We start from the raw sequence: 23,510 nt of genomic DNA, 5'->3' as shown, positions 1-23,510 counted from the left end.
GAGAAACTATATTATATACAAAAAAGAAAATTAATATTTGACGTTATCTATAAACCTCCTTAAAAATTATGTGCGCTACTTTTTAATAAATATTTATAGTTATTTTAAATTTTGGATTTTTTCATTCAAAGACTTTTGGACACACTTAATTTTTTAATCATACAATTTCGAACTTCACACATTGTAGAAAATACCCGAATTCTATCTCTATTATAATTTTGTGACGGTAAAAGACGGTCATTAAAAGTTAAACTAAAAGATGATTCAACTTTACAATTAAAATTAAAGAAATAATTCATCAATTTAAATATACAATCTACTAAATCAAATTTGACAAAAATGGATACAAACAATGCAAATTTTTTCTTAAATTTTTAAGCAATAATTGTTAGTCAAATTCCATGTTAAATTTATCATGTTTGTATTCCTATAAAAAAAAATTAGTCCATTTCATCCATGTCATCAAGCCATTCGTCTTATCCCCAGCACTTAAAAAGTTTCCATAGATTTTTCTTGAGAGGAACGGTTTCATAGTTGTTATACACCATTTATTTTGTTGACCATGGTAAGTTGTTATATACCATAAAGAATATTCGAGAATCCTTTGTTTTTTCTTCATTTAGTTAGAACCTTCGACCATAAATGTCTAAATACATGGATCACACAGTAGGAAAAGTAGGCAATCCCAACGTAAACATCGAAGAACAAAAACATAATAAACTTTTAATTTCATAGTTTGAATATTTTATTTTAATTTTGTCTCTGCCAATAATTTATATGCGTGCTTCTGAAACTGACCAAACATGAGAATCAATGTTAGGTATACCATGTTGTCTCAAGACAAACCTTGAAAGACCCCACCATCATTGGAATCCAGAAGCATGGTGTAATATAGTTTGAATATAACCATTAGAATACAAGATCAAGGTTTAACAAACCCTAATCCTTATGTGTTAAATCTTCAACAAAGAAAAAAATGAAAACCCTTATCTTCGAAGAATGGTGATTTGTGATTGTGGCAAGTCTAACAGAAGAGTGTACCAAAAAAAAAAAAATCAAAATATTCAAAGCCGGCATGGTTGACCAGACCCCACCGACCCTTCCACGCCTTTCACAAACAACCCTAATAGACTGCATCAAAGTCAAATTTATTCAAAGTCAGCCATTGCCTTCACCATGAATATATATATATATATATATATATATATATATATATATATAATATATCATTGTTTATGTATAATATTCATCATTCTTACACCTTGTTTACTCATCAACACAACAACACAACCATATTTTCTCAAGATTTGTTCTACCTATAGTAGAATGGGAAATGCAGCTGTGACTCCATGCTTTCACCAAAAGAGTTCATCAGAATTATTGTTGTCATCGAAACTTATATTCTGGGATGGTAGCACGAGATGTCTGAAGGGTAAGCATGTGGCTGGTGAGATCATGTTCGAGTTCCCAGATAAGGTTGTTTGCCATGCAGATTCTTTCTTCATAGGACACCCAATTCCTGCTTTAGCATTAGAAGATGAGTTGATGGAAGGTGAAGCCTATTTCGTTCTTCCCATTCAGTTCTTCACATGCAAAACCCTTTCTGTCTCTTCACTCTTGTCTTTGGGATCATCCCCTAACAAGGCCTCTATCAAATTTGGGGAATGCGCTTTTGAGTACTTGAAAGGGTCCAACGGAAGGGTACTCATAAAGGTCATGCCTCAGTTCATCACAATGCTCATCAATAGAGGTAAACGATGCAACCCCACCACCACTCACAACAACTTTCTCTGCAGCACTCCTGAGTTGAAAAAACATTATCAAATGCTTGTGAAGTCTAAGGATCAGGTTTGGTCACCTAAGCTTGAAACCATTTCGGAGCACAAGGTTCGGTTTTCACCACGTAGATTGATAGGTTTAGAATGGAAGGAAAAGGAAAAGACAGAGGTTGTTTCTTCTTGATAATTTTCATGTATTTTCAGTAGATGTTTGAAATTTGTACACTTATACATTAAAAATAGATACTTCAACTAATTACGGCACCAGTTTTGTTCATAGTTTTGTGGAAGTGATTTGATGATGAAAGTTGTTTCGAAAGTAGTCAAAATTGATGTACTGAAATAAAGCTTGAATGATTAATTCATTCCCCCTCCCCCGGTTTTGGAGTCAGAAACATGGTCTAAATTAATGTTCGCAACTGCGGCGTAATCATAATTTCGCTGCATTAATCTATTTTCTTGAAATTTTCATATATAGCAGAAAAGATCTTGATAAGTCGCAGCAGCAAGAAGAATACATTATACAAAGACTTGTTAGTTATTGATCTTGTAGATGCACTAGATTTGGTATCACCCATCTTATAGTATTACTCGTACTCAAATATGCTTAACTACGAAATTTTAATGGAGTCCAGTACATTAGTTTTGGTATGAATATTAGAGAACACTAGAAAACACTATACATATCTAGCTGGTGGAAAAACTTAAACGAGATATGTGAAGAAGGCGAAGAAGGGAGATATGACTAGAATATAAAATGGAAAGTCAGGTTGGGATCTAGGATCAAATTTCGTAAAGATATATGGGTAAAAGACGCTTCTTTAATTAGGTTCCCTAGATTATACGAGAGTTCAACTATTAAGGATAAAATAATAAGGGAGTTCGGATACACAAAATTACAAAATTTAAATATAGAGGAAAAATGTGACATGCATTACTTATTCTAGAGTTTAAAGGTGTCCCATTAGCACAATATTTTACTTGGAGGGAATGTTAGATAGGGTGGCAAAGAAGAAAAACTCTATTTCTCAATATCTCATTTTGTACACAAATAACACCATTTGATACATTATAAGTGTCAATTTCAAATGGAATATTTACTTATTATTGACACTTATCAATGACTATGGAGGAAGCCTTGCAAAAAATGAAAATTGACTTGGCAGAACAACTACGAGAGGAGATGGGAAAAAAACAGGAGTAGATTAGACAAGAGCGTCAAAAGATGAGTCAAAAGCGGCAAACGATGATGGAAGCATTTGACAAGCGGCTAGAGAGCTTACTAATCTCACAAAAGATCCCCATTATAGTACAACCTGACCTTTCTCCTATTGTCTTAGTCAACACTAAAGAGATTTGTTTAGTTGCACCTGAAACCGGGGGTAACATTGGCTTCGAGTGCCAATGTGACTTGCACATATTGGTTCATTATGTATCTCCCCCTAGTTGGTGCCCACAAGAAGTGCTTTTAAGGTTCCACCATGTTACATGGTGAGTGTCTCCCCTCTCATTTGGTACAAGTTATGGTGGAGACTATATATTATGGTGATGTTGCAATTCCTATACAAATATCAGAGGTTGGTATTGTATTGCAAGCATTAATTGAAAACTTTCATCATCTAGCCAAAACATCTCGTGAGGATAACACCATACATTGAATCAATTTGTATATCCATATATATATATATATATATATATATATATATATATATATATATATATATATATATATATATATATATATATATATATATATATATATATATATATATATATATATATATATATATATATATATCCTAACTAATTCCATGTTTGTTTTATGTGTAGCAACATTTAACAGAGTTGCATGTATCACAAAATTTAAAGGAACTAGTAGCAACATTAGTGGAGGTTATTGCAACCATAAGTGCAAAGGCAACTTTGATTCCTTGGGATGCCGCTATTTTTGGCCTAGATAGCGAGCTTAGCAATCAATGAGGATTTAAACATATCTGTTCTGCAATTATGGATGATGTAATGTGTGTTTTCATTATCAAATTAGGTACTTGCATGATTTGTATTTGGAAGCGGGAAAGGATGACACATGGATTTATAGACCCTCATTTCATGACTCCAACAAGTAACAGTAACTAAAAAAGAGTACATCACTAATTTCATAATGTAGCGAAAGAAACAAATTTACCTTGTTCCATATATAGACAAGTCAATATATCCTTACTTTTTATTCCATAACATATAGTTTTTGCATTTTAATTATCTTTCAACTAATTTTCAATGCAATCGTCATTGGCAACTACCAATTCTATTAGTACCAAAATTATCACTTGATGGTTTTGCTCTTTACATAAACCTCCCATCTATTTGAAAGCATAGTAGACACGTAAGTCTATTTTAAGAAATGCCTTCTATTACATTCACCTTGAATATATAATCATGTTTTCTAACATTGATTGTTTTAGTTTTAATGCTTTTAATGGACATAGTATGTTGAGTGGAAGATTAACTGCATATACTAAAAGGGCAAATGGACTTCCCTCCAAGTATTTATATTGTATCATTCATTTACTTTTTTATTAACATTTAATTTATCTAAATAGTTTTACTATGAGTATATAACAATAAACAAATTGGGAGCTATGAGTGTGACTATTATGTCATACAATGGATGAAAACCATTGTGCAAGCCAGTTATCAAAGTGTTTGAGATAAGGTAATATGCTAACTTACCTATGTACTACTTTTAACATAAACTAACTTTCATATATACTAATATTAACTTCAAATAACTTTTGCAAAATTTCAATGACTCAAGTCCAATGGATTCAAATACATTAGCTTATGTTCAAGAGGCGTGGGTGAAGTATTTTTTGTCTAGATATTAGTTATAGTTAGAGCTAGTTTATAATATATATATATATATATATATATATATATATATTAGTTAGATATTTGTAACAATTTTGAGATCTTTTAATATTTTGAACTTTCTCTGAATCTTTGGATGTTTTTGAACTACTTTTGTGTGGAAATTTCTAACAAGTTTTGTGGTAATTCAAAATTTCAAGAAGTTGCTTTAAAAAAAAATTACACCATATAACGATCATTCTTATCCTAATCGTCGTTATATATTAAATTCAACAACGGTTAGGGCTATAGCCATCGTGGTATATTAAATCTTTTTTTTTTTTAAATATTATTATATTATAACGACAATTATTGCACTAATTGTCGTTGTTTTAGAATTTTAATTATCGTTTATAATATTTAGACAGGTTAAAACGATGAGTTTTGAAATTGTCGTGATTTTGTATGAAAATTGACAACGACTGTTGTACTTGTCGTTCATTGACGTAGACTTTTAACGACAAACGTTACAACGATGGGTCGTGAAACATGGTAACATGTTTGTTTTAACTGTCGTTAAAAGCCATATCCACAATAGTATAGCATGGATAAAATGGAAAACATTGTGTAAACCCAAGGAGCAAGGAGTGTTGGATATTAAGGGTATTACTTTATTCAATATGGCTCTACTGGCCAACTAGAAATGGAGACTAGGAATGATAGAGAAGAGGTTGTGGAAAGACATTCTAGAATGTATATATGGTACATCGAGAAAGTTGAATGAGAATGGAAATTCTGGACTCGTATCTAGATGGTGGAGTGATTTGAGGAGGGTGTTTGGAATAGGGGTAGAACGAAACTGGTTTGACAAGAATATAAAATTGGAAATAGGGACAAAAACTAAGATATGGTTTTTGGAAGATCAGGTTTCTTTTTGTATAGTCTTTCAAAGGGTAAATCATTTTTCAATAAAGGTGTGGGAGTAACATTTATTAAATATGTAGCATAGTCAATAGCAAAATCCAAAATTGAGATGGTACACATGACCTGAAAAGTAGTGCTCGGGTCACATTCATTAGGTGTTGATGCTTTCGCTCTACTAGTCCATTTTGCTCTAGTGATTCTACACAACTTGTCTGATGTATGATCCCTTTAGCTTCATACAAATTACTCATCTTGAATTATGGTCCATTGTCACTTTGTATGACCTTTATAGATGTCTCAAACTGATTCTTAACAAAAGATATAAAATTGGCAAGGTATTTTCATGTTTCAGCTTTATTATTAATCAAATATACCCATGTAAATCTTGAGTATCCATCAATAATTGTAAGATAATATCTATGAGAATATAAAGAAGGGATGGAGCATGACCCCCGTATATCAACATGTATAATATCAAAGTATTTTATTGCACTCGAAGCATTTTTAGGGAAAGGAAGCCTTTTCTGTTTGGCAAATTGAAAAGAATCACACCTATCAGTTTTAGTGTATCTGATATACGAATGTTTTTGTTTCAATATGGCTAGCCTATCATCACATAAATGGCCTAACCTATCATCACATAAATGGCCTAACCTATCATGCCAAAGATTAGCATCTATACTATTACATCCACGAGAACTACTAGTCCAAGCATCGAGGTTATCAAAAACATAGAGACTGCCACTAGTTTTAGTTATACCAATCTTCTCTTTCGAGGTTCGTTCCTGAATGACACAAAGATTAGTAGCAAAGATAACCTCAATATTAAGGGAAGAAGTTAACTTGGAGATGGAGATCAAATTATAGTCAAATGATGGAATGTAAAGAACATATTTTAAGAGAAGTTTATCTTTTAGTTTAACGTGACCTCTGTGTGTGGCAGTAACATAGGTTTTATTAGGAAGATTTACAACAATAGGTTCAATTTTATTAAAGAAAATGAAATGTTTTAGAGAGCATGATACATGATCAGTTGTTCCAGAATCCAGAATCTAGATATTATCTTTGTTGAGATTATACGAACCAACGAAAGGGTTACCTGGTTACGCTAGATAAGAGGAAATGGTGTTGATCTTGTTGACATGTGAGTCTGGAACAAATCCTTCCTTGTTACTATTCTGCAGAAGACTCATGAGAGCTTGATACTTTTGAGAGATTAGACGAAAGTCTTGCTCTTGATGTCCAGTATCTTGATTTCCTTCTTGTTGAACTTCTTTCATTTTGATAGAGTTGGCTTTACTGTTGGAAAACTTAAATCCCGGAGGGAACCCATGCTTTTTGTAGTATACATCTATAGTGTGTCCATTCTTTCCACAATGAACACAAATCTTTTTGGTCATGTTCTTGAAATTCTTACCATCTTGATTCTGCTGAAATCCATTTCCTGTAACAGTTAGATTCTAGGTGACCCTGTCTTCCATAATGGGTACAACTTATTTGATTGCTGACATTATTTACTTTGATCTCAGCTCGTTAAACACATTGTTTCCTATGATTAAGGGCAACGTAGGAGAAAATCTTGTTGATTGAGGGCATATGGTCCATCAAGAGAACATGTGATTTCACGTTATTGTATTATTCGTTCAAGCCTCTAAAGAATTGCATGACCTGGTCTATAACTTTCCTTTTCAAGATCAAAGATATAACACCACAAGGACACTAACTCTTGCAAGAACATACGGGATCAGGTCTAAAATTTTCTATCTCATCCCATATAATTATAAGTTTCATAAAATAATTTGTTACCATAAGATCACCTTGTTTTATGGAAGATGCCTCCATTTGTAGATCGGAAACACGTATGAGATTGCCTTGAAAGTACCTAGCCTTGGTATCTTTCCAGATATCTTCAGCTTTATTCATCCATGGAATACTCTAATGTATGGTTGGTGAAATAGAATGCACGAGCCATGATACTACCATGTTATTATATCGCCTTCAAGCTTGGTAAGTGTCTTTATCTTTCTCTGGTTCAGGAGTTGTACCGTCTACAAACTCGAGTTTGTTTTTGGCAATGAAAGCAGTGACCATATACCTGCTCTAAGAGTGGTAATTGTTGATGTCCAAGACTGGCGATACCAAAGAAACTATTGGGCTTTCATTGGGATGAAGATACAAGAAACTATTCACAAAGATGTTGTCAGGTGTTTCTTTACTCATGGTGAAAGATACAAAAAAAAAACAAAAGAAAGAGAAACAAGAAAACGTAAAAGGAGAAGAAAGAGAGTTCAGAGACGCACATTAGAGCACTTCAGATGAAGTGCTCTGATACTATCTTAGAAATGCGTGGCTTTCATGATTGACGTGTTGCAAAAGGTGTTTGACTCTTGTAGAGAGCTTTGTGCATGTGAATAAAAAACTAGCGTGAAAGAAGAGAACGAAAAGTGTATTGATGTGAAAACTGTACTATAAAAAGAGAATGAAGAAAAGTGAAATATATACAGGAGCATGCACGATTACTTAAACCTAACAAAATAATAGAAAGAAAGGAACTAAGCGCTACACATGAGGCATGCTAAGTGGTGGAGTCTTTGCTTCTGTTATTTTCACACCTTTCACTCACAAACTCAGTCTTTTACTCTGGATTTTTCTCTTCTCACAGTGCTCAACAATGGTAAGTGCCTAAATTCTCTCTCTCACTCTTAATTGGGCACTTTACTAAGGCTTAATTATGCTTAATGACCAAAAATGAAATTGTCAATGCACAACCAATACATGTTTCATGATAATTTCGATAAATTTAGGATTATATTATCACTCATCATGATCAAACATATTATTATTAAAATAATAATCAATTAAATAACATACAAACAACATACATAGGACTCAAACCCAAGTCTTCTCAACACCACCAAGTACTCTTAACCCCCTTGAACTAGTACTATTCCACGTCATACATGTTAGTATTAAATGTCATAAAGGTTTCCACTACCCGCATTTATTAACTAACTAATTATTTAATTAATTAAATTTCTCCGATCTTACACAACATGTTGTTTGGAGGGTGATCATAAATAGGAAAGGTGTAGTGGTAGACAACGATATATGTGTCATGTGGTGAGACAACTGAAATAGTAGATCATCTATTATTTAGTTGTCAATGTAGCATACTCGGTGGTTGGGGATGACCTCAATACAACACAACCAGCCTGGTCTCATTTCAAACACTTTAGTATGTTGGAGCTTAATGCCAAAGGTAACATTATCTGGAAATGCATGTGGGTGACGATTATTTGGGGTATATGAAAGATGAGAAATAGATTTGTGTTCAAGAGCGTTGTAGTAGATGGGTTTGGTTGAGGTATAAATTCAAGAAGGCACACTTCTCGTACTTGGAATGGTACCTTTACCCAACTATTTGCATTCAATCTTTATTTTTAGTGGTGCAGTCATGAAAAAGGAGTGTAATGATGTCCTTTGTTTGGTTTATATGAGAAATGCATAATGGGTATAAAAGGCACAACAAATAGGGGGTTAAGGTTGGCGTGATGTACAATATGGTATTTGTATGAATACTAAAATTGTGTGGGTGCTTAATTCTTTAGTTCTTAATCCTCAAGGTCTCAAGGATTGTTAAATGGCCTCTACTAGGAGACAAATGTTTGGTAGGTTAAACCAAATTGTGTTAGGATAGGTATATAAAGAACAAACTTCTTTTATTTCGTGGATAAGGCTATTAGAATGTAGTAAAATCTGGTTTTCAGCAATAGTACTGGCCTCCAAACTTTGGATTCAAATGCAGATTATGGCCTCCAAACTTTGGATTCAAATGCAGATTATGGCCTTTGGACTTTGAACTCAATTGCAAATTTTGTTAGTCAAAGATAGAAAGGGTACAAAGGGCACAAAGGAAGGGGTTCAAGCGTGTGTTTTTTGTAAGGATCAACTATCATGCCTTTAGCCTAATGGCAAACATGCTAATATCTTTTAAAGTGTTTTTGACCAACTATGTTTTTTTTATGTCTTTCTACTATTGTTGTTGGTCTCATTGGTTCTTTTTTAACAATAGGAACTAGTTTAGTGTCTTTATTTTGCCACTAGTTTTGTTTAGTAGTAGAGAAGGGTCGCAGGACTTTTTATAAACTTTTTGTTCGTGTATGGGTTAAAGCACCCGATGTCCTTTCTTTATTTTAATTTTGTTTTGCTGATAAAATAAATATCCATATCCGTAGAAATTTTCTATCAAAATCGGGATAAATACAAACACGCTAAGAGTTTATTAATCATCATAATTAACACGCAGTGAAGTAAGATCTAATTATTATTACTTGTTCAAAGTGCCATTATTTCAAGCTACTTTTATATATATATATATATATATATATATATATATATATATATATATATATATATATATATATTATTTATTTTGGCACTTACGGTGAGTATATTCCCGCTTCAAGCTGCTTGTTTTCCTCTCAAATTGAATTCTTTCAAGTAAAGTTAAATGCACTAAAGCAAAGGACATTTTGTGATGAATCTTCTCATCACAATAACATGCAATTTTACTTTCTTAAGTATATTTGTGATATAAAACAAAGGTTAAATTAGTTGTTTAGTTCTAATTTTGGTTGAAATGGTTTAAGTAGGTCTATTCTTTTTCTCTCGTCGTAATTAGGTTTTATTTTTTGAAAAATTGATTGAATTAGATCATTTCTCTTATATTCGTGCCAAGGACATCAAAGACATGTTACATGTGAGTTCATATTTTTTTTTATTTTTTATTTTTTGGTCCACATGCTAGTTAGGTGTTATGTCTCATGACACTGTCAATGTGACGTGATTGTAATAGTGTCACATGTAATTATGAGTGTGAAGTGTCATTTTGTTATATTTAGTTTAGTTATTATATTTATTTTTTATTTAATCTTGTTCCAATTTTTTTAAATATGAAACAATGTTGAGACAAAATTTATTTTTATATAAATATTATATTGATATTTTTATTATAATTGACATTTTTATTAAACACTTTTGGAATTATTTAAAAACAATATAAACAATTTTATAAATATTTAATAAAAATTTCAATTTTAATAAAAATATCCCTACAACATTTATACAAAAATATATTTGGTCTCAATTTAGATAGGAACAACATTGCTTCATTTAAAAAAAAAATGGGACTAAATTAAATAAAAAAATATAAGGACTGAATTGAATATAAAACAATAAGATTTGACTCTGACATCGACACATGACACTATTACTGTCACGTTATACTATCAGTGCAACCAGACATGACTAGGGATGTCAACGGGGCGGGTAGGGTACGGGTAGTAGCTCCCTCGTACCCTACCCGCTGGATAAATATCAGCCCCGTACCCGTACCAATATTCGTCGGGTATTCATTATGCGGGTACCCGTCTATTTTTTTCATATTCGCGGGTATCCACGGGTATCCGCGGGTATTTACAAAAATATTTAAAAAAATAAATATTTAATTATAAATTCAAATAAAATACATCATTGTCATAAATTTTAAATAAAGTTCATACAAATCCAAATAATTATACAAATAAATTTAAAATGACGTTCAACATAATAGAAATTCTTTAATTAGTGCTTGGATCAACAAGCCCACGTCCTCCGATTGATTCCTGAAAAATAAAAAAATAAAAAATCACTAATAATTTATGTTGTGGTTTATTTTTGAATGAAATATTAAAGAAATTACTAACTTCATCAATGTCCACATCTTGCAACATTGTATAAAGTTTCATGTTGTCCAATTTTAATCTAGAAGAGCCTGAAAATATAAGTTCATTAAAAATTTCTAAATATCACTTAATTAAAATATTTAAGTAAAAGTATTAATTTCATTACCTTCCATGTTGGTCCATAACCAATCTTAGAGACACATCAATGTCTCCACAGTATCTGGAAGTAATCTACTACGATGTGGGGTAAGAATCCGACCACCATTACTGAATGAAGACTCTGAAGCAACAGTTGAGATGGGGATTGCTAGAATGTCTCTCGCCAGCATTTGCAAGGTTGGGTATTTTAACCCATTACTTTTCCACCACGCTAAGATATCAAATTGTGCATCTGAATCAGGAAGTATTGCCTCTTCTAAATAACGATCTAATTCTGACTTAAAATTTGGTGTGCCAGTTCTCTTTGCAATCTTATGTTTTGCAAAATTTAACCTCCAACTTTCTTTTCTTCCAAGAATACCTACATCCACTACATTTAGGTTTGAACTTTGAGATGAAGCAGCCAATTCTTTACCCTTGACTTTAATGGCATACTCTTTTACCAAATCTTGACAAATAGATTTTACCCTCTCAATTTCATAATGAGAATTTTCTCCATAAATTTGAGGGAAAAAATAATCTAACAAGTCAATTTTGTACCTGGGATCTAATACAATTCCTACCGCCATCACCCCGTTGATCACACCCTAATACTTATCAAATTTAGTAATCATGGTTGCAGCCATTCCATGAATAATGGAATTAGGACAGGAAAGTCATTCAATCAAAGACAACTTAATTTCACATATTTTTGGGAAAACGACATTCACAGTTGGATACAAAGTACCAGAGAATAAAAGTGTCACATCATAAAATAATTCCAATCTTTGACAAATCTCATTTTCCATCATCCAATCATGTTCACTAGGTAAAGCTTTGTATTGATAATCTCGCTGTGATAATCTATGAAGCACATCTTTGTATTGTGTAGCAACTTGAAGCATAAAAAATGTAGAATTCCACCTAGACTTGCAATCAAGAACTAATTTTTTCTTAAATGGAATGTTCACTTGACCACATGCATTTATAAATTTCTCCTCTCTTTTAGGTGTTGTTGTCCAAAAATGAACACTTTCTCTAATCTTTTCATTGGCATCAAAGATTATACATAAACCATCTTTAACAATCAGATTCAAAATATGAGCACAACAACGCATGTGAAATAATTGGCCACCTAAAATAATATTTCTAGGTAAAATCTTCTCTAAAACTCGCTCAATCATAGCATCATATGTAGTGCAATTATCAACTGTCAAAGTGGACAAGTTTTTATCTAGATTCCAATCCATCAAACATTGAATTAAAACATCAGCAAGAACCTTGCTTGTATGAGGAGCAGGTACATAAATGAACCTAACATAAAGATAAATATTTTAATAATCTATTCATAAACAAGTATAGAAAATAATACAAATTGTAATTATATAATTTAGAAACTTTACCTCACAAGTCGACTTTCTAGGTTCCATGAATCAGTTATAAAGTGAGCAATGATCGTCATGTAACCTCTATTCTGGTTACTAGCAGTCCACATGTTAGTAGTAATTGCAACTCGACTCTGATTCTTTGATAACAATTTCATTATATTCTCTTTTCCTTCATTATAAGTCTTCATAATGTCACTCCTTATGGTGTTTCGAGAAATCCCCTTGAATAAAGGTTGCAAAGCAAGACAAAATTCCTTAAAGCCCATGTGATCAACCATTGACATTGGATACTCATGTAGAACTATCATCTTAACAAGTGCACACCTTGCTGCTTCTTGACTAAATACATAGTTGCCAACAACTATTGTTTCACTCCCTATTTTTTCTATTTTGAGAAATGCTTGCTTGATGTCTCGAGTTTTTCGAAGTTTGCAACACCTAAAGTGGGCCATCAAGTGTGACTCCCCCAAAAGTTTTGAACCACAATAATTACAAATGGCTTTCCACTTTCCATCTAATTTTTGTTTCTTAAAGTGATTTCATACAACTGATGTGCGTCTTTTTCCAATAATGTTATCCTCTGTTTGAAATGAACTTCCAGTTTCTACTTGGGTTGAGTCATCACCTTCATTCACAAGAATATTATTTGATTCCCCCACATTTGATTCACCAACATTAGAGACATTTTTCACTTGTTCTTCACCTTCATTTGGGAGTAGAAATTTTTTCCGTAGACATGCTAAACAACAAACCAATACATATTTAGATAATTTATATAAATTTGTAGACATTGTTAACAAGCATACCATAAACGTCACTGTCTATATAGGATTTTGATGTATATGCTCAATTTCAAAGAAAGGAAAGAGAAGAATGTCAAGGGGTGTATCTAGTAGAAGACAATGTACCAATATTTGAAGGTGGAAGAATGAAGACAGAAGATAAGAAAAGATGTGCAGCTTAGAAAAAATTAGGTTAGAATATTTTTTACTAATATATATATGAGGGTATTTTTGTGAATTAAAATTTAGCGGGTACGGGTATCCACGGGTACGGATACTATGATATCCGTACCCGCCCCGTTAACATGCGGGTATTATAAATACACGTACCCACGAGTAGCGAGTATCCATTTTTAATATCCATTTCCTACCCGTTGCGGATTTTATCCGCGGGTACGAATTTTTTTGACATCCCTAGACATGACACTAACCTGACACAAACTAAAAAACTGAAGAAAAAGAATAGAAAAAAATAGAAAATAAATTAAATTAAATAAATAAACAAATAAAAAAAATATGAATTGACACATGACATATCGGTACAATACTTACATAAAAGACCTAATTTTATCAATTTTTCAAAAAACATTTAAATTATTTCATCCAAAATTCAAACCAAACGTCTAATTTAACTTAAAAAAAATAAGGTTTTTATGATTATATAACTTGTATCACAATCTATGACAGAGTTATAATTTATATCACAAAAATGTTTGACACCTATTTTTCTAATCACATCATATTTCGTCACAAAATTTTCTATAACAAATTTTTAAATGTTTTGTGTCTAATGAATTTTATGGAAAACTAATTGTTTTGGTAATTGAGAAACAAAAGCCAACTAAGGAAACATATAACAAACTTTTTGGAAAATTTTAAAGGAATTTCACGAGGATTTCAAATTTTTCGTGTCTAAAAATGACTATTAGGAAATATATTTTAAATTATTTAAAATATGTTATGATGTAATAAAGAAATTATTTGTATGGATGAATCTAAAATAGTTTACATTTATTTCAAATTATGCATTAATTCTAAATATTATATAGAACCCTTGTTTCAAAATATAATTTCCGAAATATCTTGAGAAGTATAATCTATAAGCTTTCTAATATAAAGGATTTTAGAAAATTGTGTTCGTTATTACATTTTAATGAGGAGGTGAACCAATAAAATATGGATGTATAGCAAGCAATTGCCTAAGCCGAGGTGAAATTTTGAGTCCATCTCATGCTATTAAATGCGGGAGGTCCACTCCACAACAACTCTCTTGAGGAAAAGAAATGGGGATTCAAAGTCCCGATATGAATATTGTTAGATATTGTTTTTGTTATTATATTATAAGTTAATTTTGAAAAATTAAATTAAATTTAAAATTTCATTTTTAAGTAAAAAATTATGATTTTTGTAATTAGATTATAACCTATTATTAAATATCACTCCTATAAAAGTTAATTATTTTGTTGTAATGAATTAATATATTATGAATTTGTTTGTTTTTTTGAATTCATGTCTCATTTATCCTTATATCTAATGACTATTATTGTGTGATATTGTTTGTTAAATAGCAAATGCAACAACAAAATGCAAAACCTTATTATAAGAATAAGTTTTACAATTTTTTCAAAACATTTAATTTTTAATTTTAAAATATGTTAATCTTACAATAATCTTTTATTTAATTAGAGTTGTGATTATAACAACATTTGAAGTGGAAGATCTAAATTAGACAAATACTCTTTTATAAACTTTGTGATAACTTAATTTGATTTGCACATCATTTTAGTGTTAATAAACAAAAGAATTAATTGAAATATATTAAGTGGTATTCCGACCTCAAATCCGTTAGCATCAATAGAGTCAATCATCACATTTGAGATATTGTTCATTTTAGAGTTTCAAGCTCTATTACAGTTTCATTCTTAAAAGACAATTCAGAGGATGGAACAAAGAAGAATATTTTAAATTGTACGTAACTTCAACTTCTTAACTATGTGGGACTACCAGAACAATTGATAATCATCATTACTACATATCTTACTAATTATTAGTCTAAGAATATGTTATTTATATATACCGTAACAATTAAGATTTATTTTGTAATAATTAAGCATTAACATTTAATTTTTTAACTACTCGACTGTGTTCCAATAAAAATATATGTTGTAAATATGATATTAATGGATAACATATCTTCTACAAATATTATAGTATATATTTTTTAAGTTTCCTATTCTAGCTTAAATTAGATAATCATCTTGTGTCATGACCTTGATCTCGTGACGTGTTGTCACGACCTTCATTGTGTGTTGTTGTGTCACGAACTTCGGTCATAACTGGCCTTTCATGACCTTTGACCAGAGAGTGCTCGTCACAATCTTAGTCTTTAGTCAACTCGTCTCGACACTCAACTTAGACAAGTTTGTATCGACTTTTGATCTAGGTTAGACTTTCATGACCTTCTATTAGGGGCTAGCCCGTTTGAATCTACCATGACATTCAGTTTGGGTTTGCCTATCATGAGCTTTAACTCGAGCCAGCCTGTCATGAGCTTCGCCCCGAGTTGGGCCATAATGAAGTTTAGTTTATGTCAGTCTGTCTTGACCTTTGGCTAAGATCTACCTTCAGCTTGGACCCATCGGTCTTGATCTTCTGTTTGATGCCACCCGTCTCGACATTCTACCCGGGCAAACAGGTGTGGACACTCTGCCTAGGTCTACCATTCTCAACCTTCTACCAAGACCCACCGTTCTTGATCTTCGGCCTAGGCCAAGCCTTCTCAACCTTTAGCCTAGACCTCTGCTTCTTGACCTTCAAATTGAGCTTGTCCATCTCGACTTTCGACACAAATTGAGAGTCAAGAGTTAGCCTATCTATATCTTCTGCCCAAACTAGCTCGTCTTGACGTTTAGCCTGAGTCGTCCCGTCTCAAAATTCAGCCTAAGTCGACTTGTCTTGACCTTCAGCCTAACCCAACCTATTTTGGCTTTTGGCTCATCACAACCCATTTTTACCTTTTCCCAATGCCAGACCATCTCTACCTTTTCTTGGGTTAGCCTCATGATTTATGGTCCAAGATGGATCGTCGTGCCCTTTGGTCCAACTTCAGCTCAAATTTTTTTTCAACTCAATACAACTCAAATTTTGGCTTGAGCCGACTTGATTTGACCTTTGGTTTAAGTTGACTCGACTAGAACTTTGGTCCAAGTGGACATCGGTTAACCTTCAAGCCAGGGCAGCTTAGCCTAACCTTTCACCGTTATTGAAGGTGTTGTATTTAAGAGGTAATTAAAGTCTTGTAGTGGTGACAAACCTACTTTTGTCGTGACCCTAACCCACTTTGACCTTGACCTTAATCCAGTTTGACCTTGACACTAACCCACTTTAAAATGGGGCTTTGGAGGTTGGAATTTTTCTTTGACCCACGTTTAGTTGCCCTATAAAAGGGAGCTTATTCAAGTGTGGGTTAGGACTGTCCTACAGACCATGGATCAAATTGATAGTTGTATTTGTAAGGTGTAGAAAAACTCTTTTGTGGAAAAGAAATAAAAATTCAAAATCTCTATATAAATATTAAATCTTTTTATACTATAAGTCGATTATATAAGTTTAAATTAAATTTAAAATTTATTAGAGCTGTCAAAATGGGTTGGAAACCCGCGAGCCAACTCGGCTCACCACGGGTTCGGACCGGGTTGGGTTAAAATTTTTTTACAAATTTCAATACGGGTTGATTTTTGATCCGGCTCATTTAGAACCCGGCTCATCCGGGTTGAACCCGTGGTGAGCCAGGTTGGCTCACCAACCCGTAGATAAAAGGGTCACACAAGTGTTTTTATTTTATTAAGTTGCGCTTTACATTTGGGTCATGTTAAGTTATTTTTTTATCCAACACATAAATAATTTATATTTTTTTTATTTTGGTTTGTATTTGGATTGTATTAAAGTTTGTTTAGATTTTTAATTAGAATTACAATTTAGTTTTGACTGAAAAAAAGATAAAAAAAAATAATATTTTTTTTAATTAAGTGAACCCGTGAGCCAACCCGTTTAACCTGCCAACCCGTGGTGGGCCGGGCCGGGTTCAAATTTTTTTTGGCTCGCTAAAAAGTGAGCTGGGTTGGATTGGCTCACTAAATCATCAACCCGTGGTGGGTCAAACAGGGTCGGGCCGGATTACCCGTTTTGACAACTCTAAAATTTATAACTTTTGAAATGTGAATCTATATTTACAATGACATATTTGATCTTTAAAAGAGTTTTATCATAACCCATTACTAAACATCAAAAGTTGGTTAATTTACTAAATGGGGTTAATTTACTTTTGTATTTATGCATAGGGGTTCGATTTTTTAAATTTTACAGAATACAATGAAGTCGTGCTTGGGTGTATAACCTAAAAAAATGAAGGTGTATCACCTATGACGACTTCAACTATTTTGGGGAGCAAGTGCCGGGTGGGGAGGCTGAGGCTCTGGGAGCGGCGGTGGTGAAGGGAGGAGGAGGGAGTGGAGTGTTGACACAGGAGGCTCCCACAAGAGTTCTCATGGTGGTGGATTTGAATGCTGTGGTGGCCATCGGAGAAAGGAGAAATTGAAGTTCATAATTCTAGGTTTGCGGGTGGCCATAGGAGAAAGGAGAAATTGAAATGCAGAATTCTACGGAAGGGAAAGTGTAGTGAGGCATTATTGGTATTCGCAAAGTATCATACTATATAATACTTAATAACTTTAAACTGAATGAGTTCTAACCTTTAGATATAATACTTTAAGTTGTTAGCCTCTAGGCTTACCCATAATTCTAATGAAATTTTGGAAACATAAAACATATGTTAGTTTTTATAACTAAATAGATACATAGGTTAGGATTGAAAAAAAAGTAATACTTACTCTTGTAACATGTTTTTCAAAGTAGGTGGAATCTTCCTATGGCATAAATAAAACCATACAACCGTGCATTGTCTTGGAATGATGACACAAAGTTGCCAATGATACCTACCATCAATCACAAGTACTTAGCAGAAATAATTAATAATACTTCATAAAATATTACTAGCAAAAACACATATGTATTAATGTATGGCCCAAAGTAGATCTCTCCATTTGACTCAACCATCCATGTTTGCAAATAAAGTTTGATGTGGTCATGTGAGTTTTTCGAAGGTTGAATGGTTTGAGGTTCAATGAATCCACAGACGGAAGATCGACTTGGTCCACAATGAATCCATAATAAATCTACATACATAAAATAAAAATTAATGCAACAATAATATTAAAAAATCAAATATAATTAGTCCAATTTTACAAATAACAATAAATATAATTTTATTTTGTACTTTTACAAATATTATTATAAAAATTCAATTAAAAAAAGAAATAGGCCAAAAAACTAAAAAAAAAATAGTCTAAGATAAAAATTATAATTGCAAATAAAAAAATACAAGCAATTATATACATACAATGAAAAAGAGATAACAAGCAAAATAATCTCAAAATGATGCAAATGGGGATGAAAACACATAATATTCGGTTGAAAATGCCTAAAATCAATCCACAATCAAATCCCAACCAGTTTGGTGGTGAAAAATGTTCGAAACTCACCTACAGGAGGTCAGAATAATGGTCGCCGACGGGAAGGATCGCAAAACACTGCAAATGGGGATGAAAACGGAAAATATTCGATTCAAAACGCCTAAAATCAATCCACAATCAAATCCCAACAAGTTTGGTGGTGAAAAACGTTCAAAAATTACTTGGAGGAGTTCAGAATGGTGGTTGTCAGCAAAGAAGCTTCGCGAAAAATTGGTGGCACGACGAAACAGTTAGGGTTTCTGTGTTTCGCGCAGAGAAAACCCAAAAATTGACGTCGGGGCTGCGTGGTCAGACGTTACTTAACGTCGGTGCAGAGGGGGTTAGACGTTAAATTAAGTCAGGGTAGAGTGGGTCAGACGTTAAATTAAGTCGGGGGCAAAGAGCTCAAACGTTAATTTTTACATAACGTCGGGGTACTGTGGGTCAGACGTTAAATTATGTTTGTGTTGGAATGGACAGATGTTAAAAAATTCAAATAATTTACAAAAATGTCACTGGTCATTTTTAACGTGAGACTTTTTCTGGGCAGACGTTATATGGGTGACATTATAGGGCTATTTTGTGTTAGTGTGGTCACAGACGCTGCGTCAGCGGCACCTTCAAGGAGAAACGGCCCCTGTCTCGCACACGGGAAGAAGAAAGAAGAAAAGAAGCGATTCGGGAGGCTTGTTCTCGCCGACGACACCTTCGGTGGTGATCGGCGTCGGCGGCGTTATTGCTGGTGATCCAGCTTGTGTAGACGCGTGTCTTAGGGGCTGGAGTCGTGTTATTGGTGTCGAGAAGAAGGAGTTATCGTAGGTAGAGAGAAGAAGATTTAATTTTTCAATTAGGTTTTGAGTGGAAATTGCCTTAACGTTTTTGCTCCGTGCACCCCTCACTTTCAATCTTTTCACCCCTCCCAGTTTATGTTTTGGATCTATTTGGGTTTACACAACGCACCTCTTTGTTTACTGCACACACCCCCACATCATTTTATTTCTTACACCTTTGTCTCACTTTACGCATCCCACCTGTTTACTTCGCGCACCTCCCATATGTGATGGTCATGCACCCCATGTCTTTGTCTATTACTTTTGGGCATGTTGTTGTATTTACTTTGTGCACCCCCTACTAATCACTCATGTATCCCGGTATTTTTGTCTTCCACTTTTATCCTTCTTAAATAATTTCATCATTTTATAATTTTTTTTTTATTTTTTTTATTTAAAAAAAACAAATATATTTAAAAATCATAAAAATTAAAATATAGAAAAGAAATCAAAAAATTTCTCTTTCATTTTTATTGTGTCTGCCCGGTCGCTCGCGTCATGTGATACTTTCTTCCAAATAATTTAAAAAATACTAAAATAATTTTCTTTCCCTTTTAGTGTCTGTCCGACCGCTCATGTCGTGTGACACATATTTTCAAGTAATTCAAAAATACCAAAAAAAATATTTTCAAAAAATAAACATATCAACATTTTCAAACAAAAATATCTAAAGAACTATGTAACCCTGATTTCTCATTTTGAATGAGAATACGTAGGACCAAGGTCAATCCTTGTCGGCCCAAAAAATTAAAAAATATTTTTATTTCTTTTTAGCATTTTTTGTCTTATTATTTTTTTGGGGAAAATTAACATTTTGATAACCACATCGACTTTGCATTTTTAATTAAAGGTATCGCTCTCGGGCAGGCGCTGTAGGGTGCTAACACCTTCCCTACGCGTAATCGACTTCCGAATCCAAAATCTGGTTTTTCGCAGACTCGTCTTATCTTTATGATTTTCCATAGTTTTCCAGAATAACTATGGTGGCGACTCCCAAATCCTTTTTTAAAACTCGTTTCCTTTTTGGTTCGTCGTCCCGTCGCGGTCTTGGTTGCGACAATTACTTAATTGAAGCTTGCACTCTTTTAATTCCTATTATAATATAATAAGTTAGTAAAAGGCATAATGGAAAAGCAAGTACGTGTACTAAAGTGAAGTAAATTAAAAATAAGCAACTTATATAAAAAAGGCCTGGTATAAAAGCGAATGAGGATGAAGATTGTCCATGTTTGTGCCTTTGAACAATTAATGGTGTTTGGCAAACCTTTTTTTGGCAAGCCTTTGAACAAATGTCATAAATGAAATGGAATTTAGTTTAATTCATACAATTAGAAATAAAATGGGAGGTGGAACCCTCGTAAATACACCAATCTAAGAGGGTATTTTAATTATTCTATATGATCCTCTGGCTCCCCTTAATTGTCTCAAACTTGTTGTTGATCATATTTTCATATAGAGTATGTGTATATCTAATACTACATACAATTGTGAACTGACAAATGGAAACTTCTTCAATTAAATAATATTTCTGACCTACTTCTATTAAAAAAAAAAATTCTACAAGAGGAAAAAATGCTATCGTCAAACTATCAGAATTTTGAACATTCAAAAAATAAATCAAAAACAACAAAATCTCTCTCTCTCTTTTCTTCTCACCCTCCGTATCCCACACATAACCTCTTCAACTTTTTCTCTCTCTTCAGCTTCTTCTCTCTCTTTCTCACTCACACACGTTCAAACCTCTTCAGCTTCTTCTCTCTCTTTCTCACTCACACATAACACCATGGCCTCTTCTCTCTTCATCTTCGTTGCATTCATCTTTTACTCTCAGATTCATAACCACCATTACCAACAACAAAAAGGTAACAACTTTTCTAGGTTCTTTCTTTATTCTTGATGATTTTCGAGTGTTGTTTTTCTGTGAGTTCTTCTTATTTTGGTTGGGTGAATGTTTTCAGATCTACTTTTCTTTGTTGACCAAATGTGTTGGGTCGAGGTTTTTGTCTCAGATCTATTGTTGGATGGATTTGTTCTTCTCATATCTAATGTTGGATGGATTTGTTTTTCTCAGATTTACTTTTCTTTTGGTTCATTTTTTCCTCTTATATTCTTGAGCACCTTCACGAGACTTAAAAAAAGGTAACCACTTCTCATTTTTTGTTGTTCTTCTACCTTCTTGTGTTTCTTTCTATTATTTTTTTTTTTGTTTAATGCATATTTTTCTCTGATATCTACTTATTTTTGTTTTATTTTTTTGTTTGATCAATGTTTTCCTTTCATATCTACTTTTCTTCTGGTACGAGATGTGTTGAATTTAGGTTTTTCTTTCAGATTTATTTCTCTTTTGAATGGCTTATTTGCTTTTCCATGTATATTGTTTGATAGATTTTTTTTCTTCTCACATCTACCTTTCTTTTGGTTGATGTTTTGCTTTGAGAGCCTTGAACAACTTGACAAATACAAAAAAGGTAACAAAAATCCTATTTTTTTTTCGTTCTTCTACCATCTTCTAATATCTACTTTGTTTTCTATTATTTTTGTTTTCATGGATATTTTTTTCTGTAAGATCTACTTATTTTTGTTTAGTGAATTTTTTTCAGATTTTCTTTTCTTTGTTGACAAAACGTGTTGGATCGAAGTTTTTTTCTCAGATCTATTGTTGGATGGATTTGTTCTTCTTAGATATACTTTTTTTCTTATGTTTTCCTCTGAGATTTTTGAGGACCTTCACCCTACTAAAAAGAAGGTAACAACTTCTGATTTTTGTTGTTCTTCTACCATATTCTTAGATTTTTTTTTCTATTATTTTTCTTTTTTATGGATATTTTTGTCTGAGATCTACTTATTTTTGTTATATTTTTTTGTTGGATAAATGTTTTGTTTTCAAATGTACTTTACTTTGTTGCATTTATCTATTTGATTGGTGTTTTTTCTCAGATTTACTTTGTTGTTCGTATTTTCGTTCTTCTACATAGTAAAGGTTGAATCTTTTAACCTTTCACTCTTTGACAACGACAATAAAGATACATAAGTTTCATACTTTGGTTGATATTCTCTTCTTCTCTAAGATCTGATTGTTTGTTTTTCTAAGGTTTTATTCTTCAGTTTTGATTTAAATTTTTAATTCTTCAACATATTTTTAAATATGGTGGATCGTTCATCTGTTCAAGACAACAAAGGTACATTTTTTTCGTCTTCTCTCTTATGTTTTCTACTTCTACCAGATTTAAGTACTTCTGCATGTCTTTTTTGCTGTGATGAATGAAGTTTTTATTCAAGATGGATGACATGCTTGAAGAAGACAACAAAGTACAATCTTTTTTTCTTCTCTCGAATCTTTTCTACTTCTACCATTTTTATGTATTTTTTCTCTAATGAATGAATGTTTTCTTCTTCTGTAGAATTTTTTTGTGTCTAGAAGATTATAGTAATGAAGGTTTTCTTTCAGATGAATGAATTGCTCAAAGAAAACAACAAAGATACAATTTTTCCGTCTTCCATACAAAGGTATAATCTTTTTAGATGAATGA

The 23,510-nt window shown here is 32.6% G+C and overlaps 1 protein-coding gene across 1 annotated transcript; it reads left to right on the top strand.

Annotated features, from left to right (window-relative positions):
• Positions 1-1,241: 1,241 nt before the first annotated feature.
• Positions 1,242-2,183, top strand: LOC114188806. Its single transcript, XM_028077450.1, has one exon. The coding sequence runs from the start codon at positions 1,327-1,329 to the stop codon at positions 1,960-1,962; it is 636 nt and encodes a 211-aa protein (XP_027933251.1). The 5' UTR covers positions 1,242-1,326; the 3' UTR covers positions 1,963-2,183.
• The last annotated feature ends 21,327 nt before the right edge of the window (positions 2,184-23,510 follow it).

The sequence above is a fragment of the Vigna unguiculata genome, chromosome 6, assembly GCF_004118075.2.
Source record: "Vigna unguiculata cultivar IT97K-499-35 chromosome 6, ASM411807v1, whole genome shotgun sequence".
Classification (NCBI taxonomy): domain Eukaryota; kingdom Viridiplantae; phylum Streptophyta; class Magnoliopsida; order Fabales; family Fabaceae; genus Vigna; species Vigna unguiculata.
The sequence above is the reverse complement of the archived record's forward strand: the minus strand, read 5'-3'. Positions and strand labels throughout refer to the sequence as shown.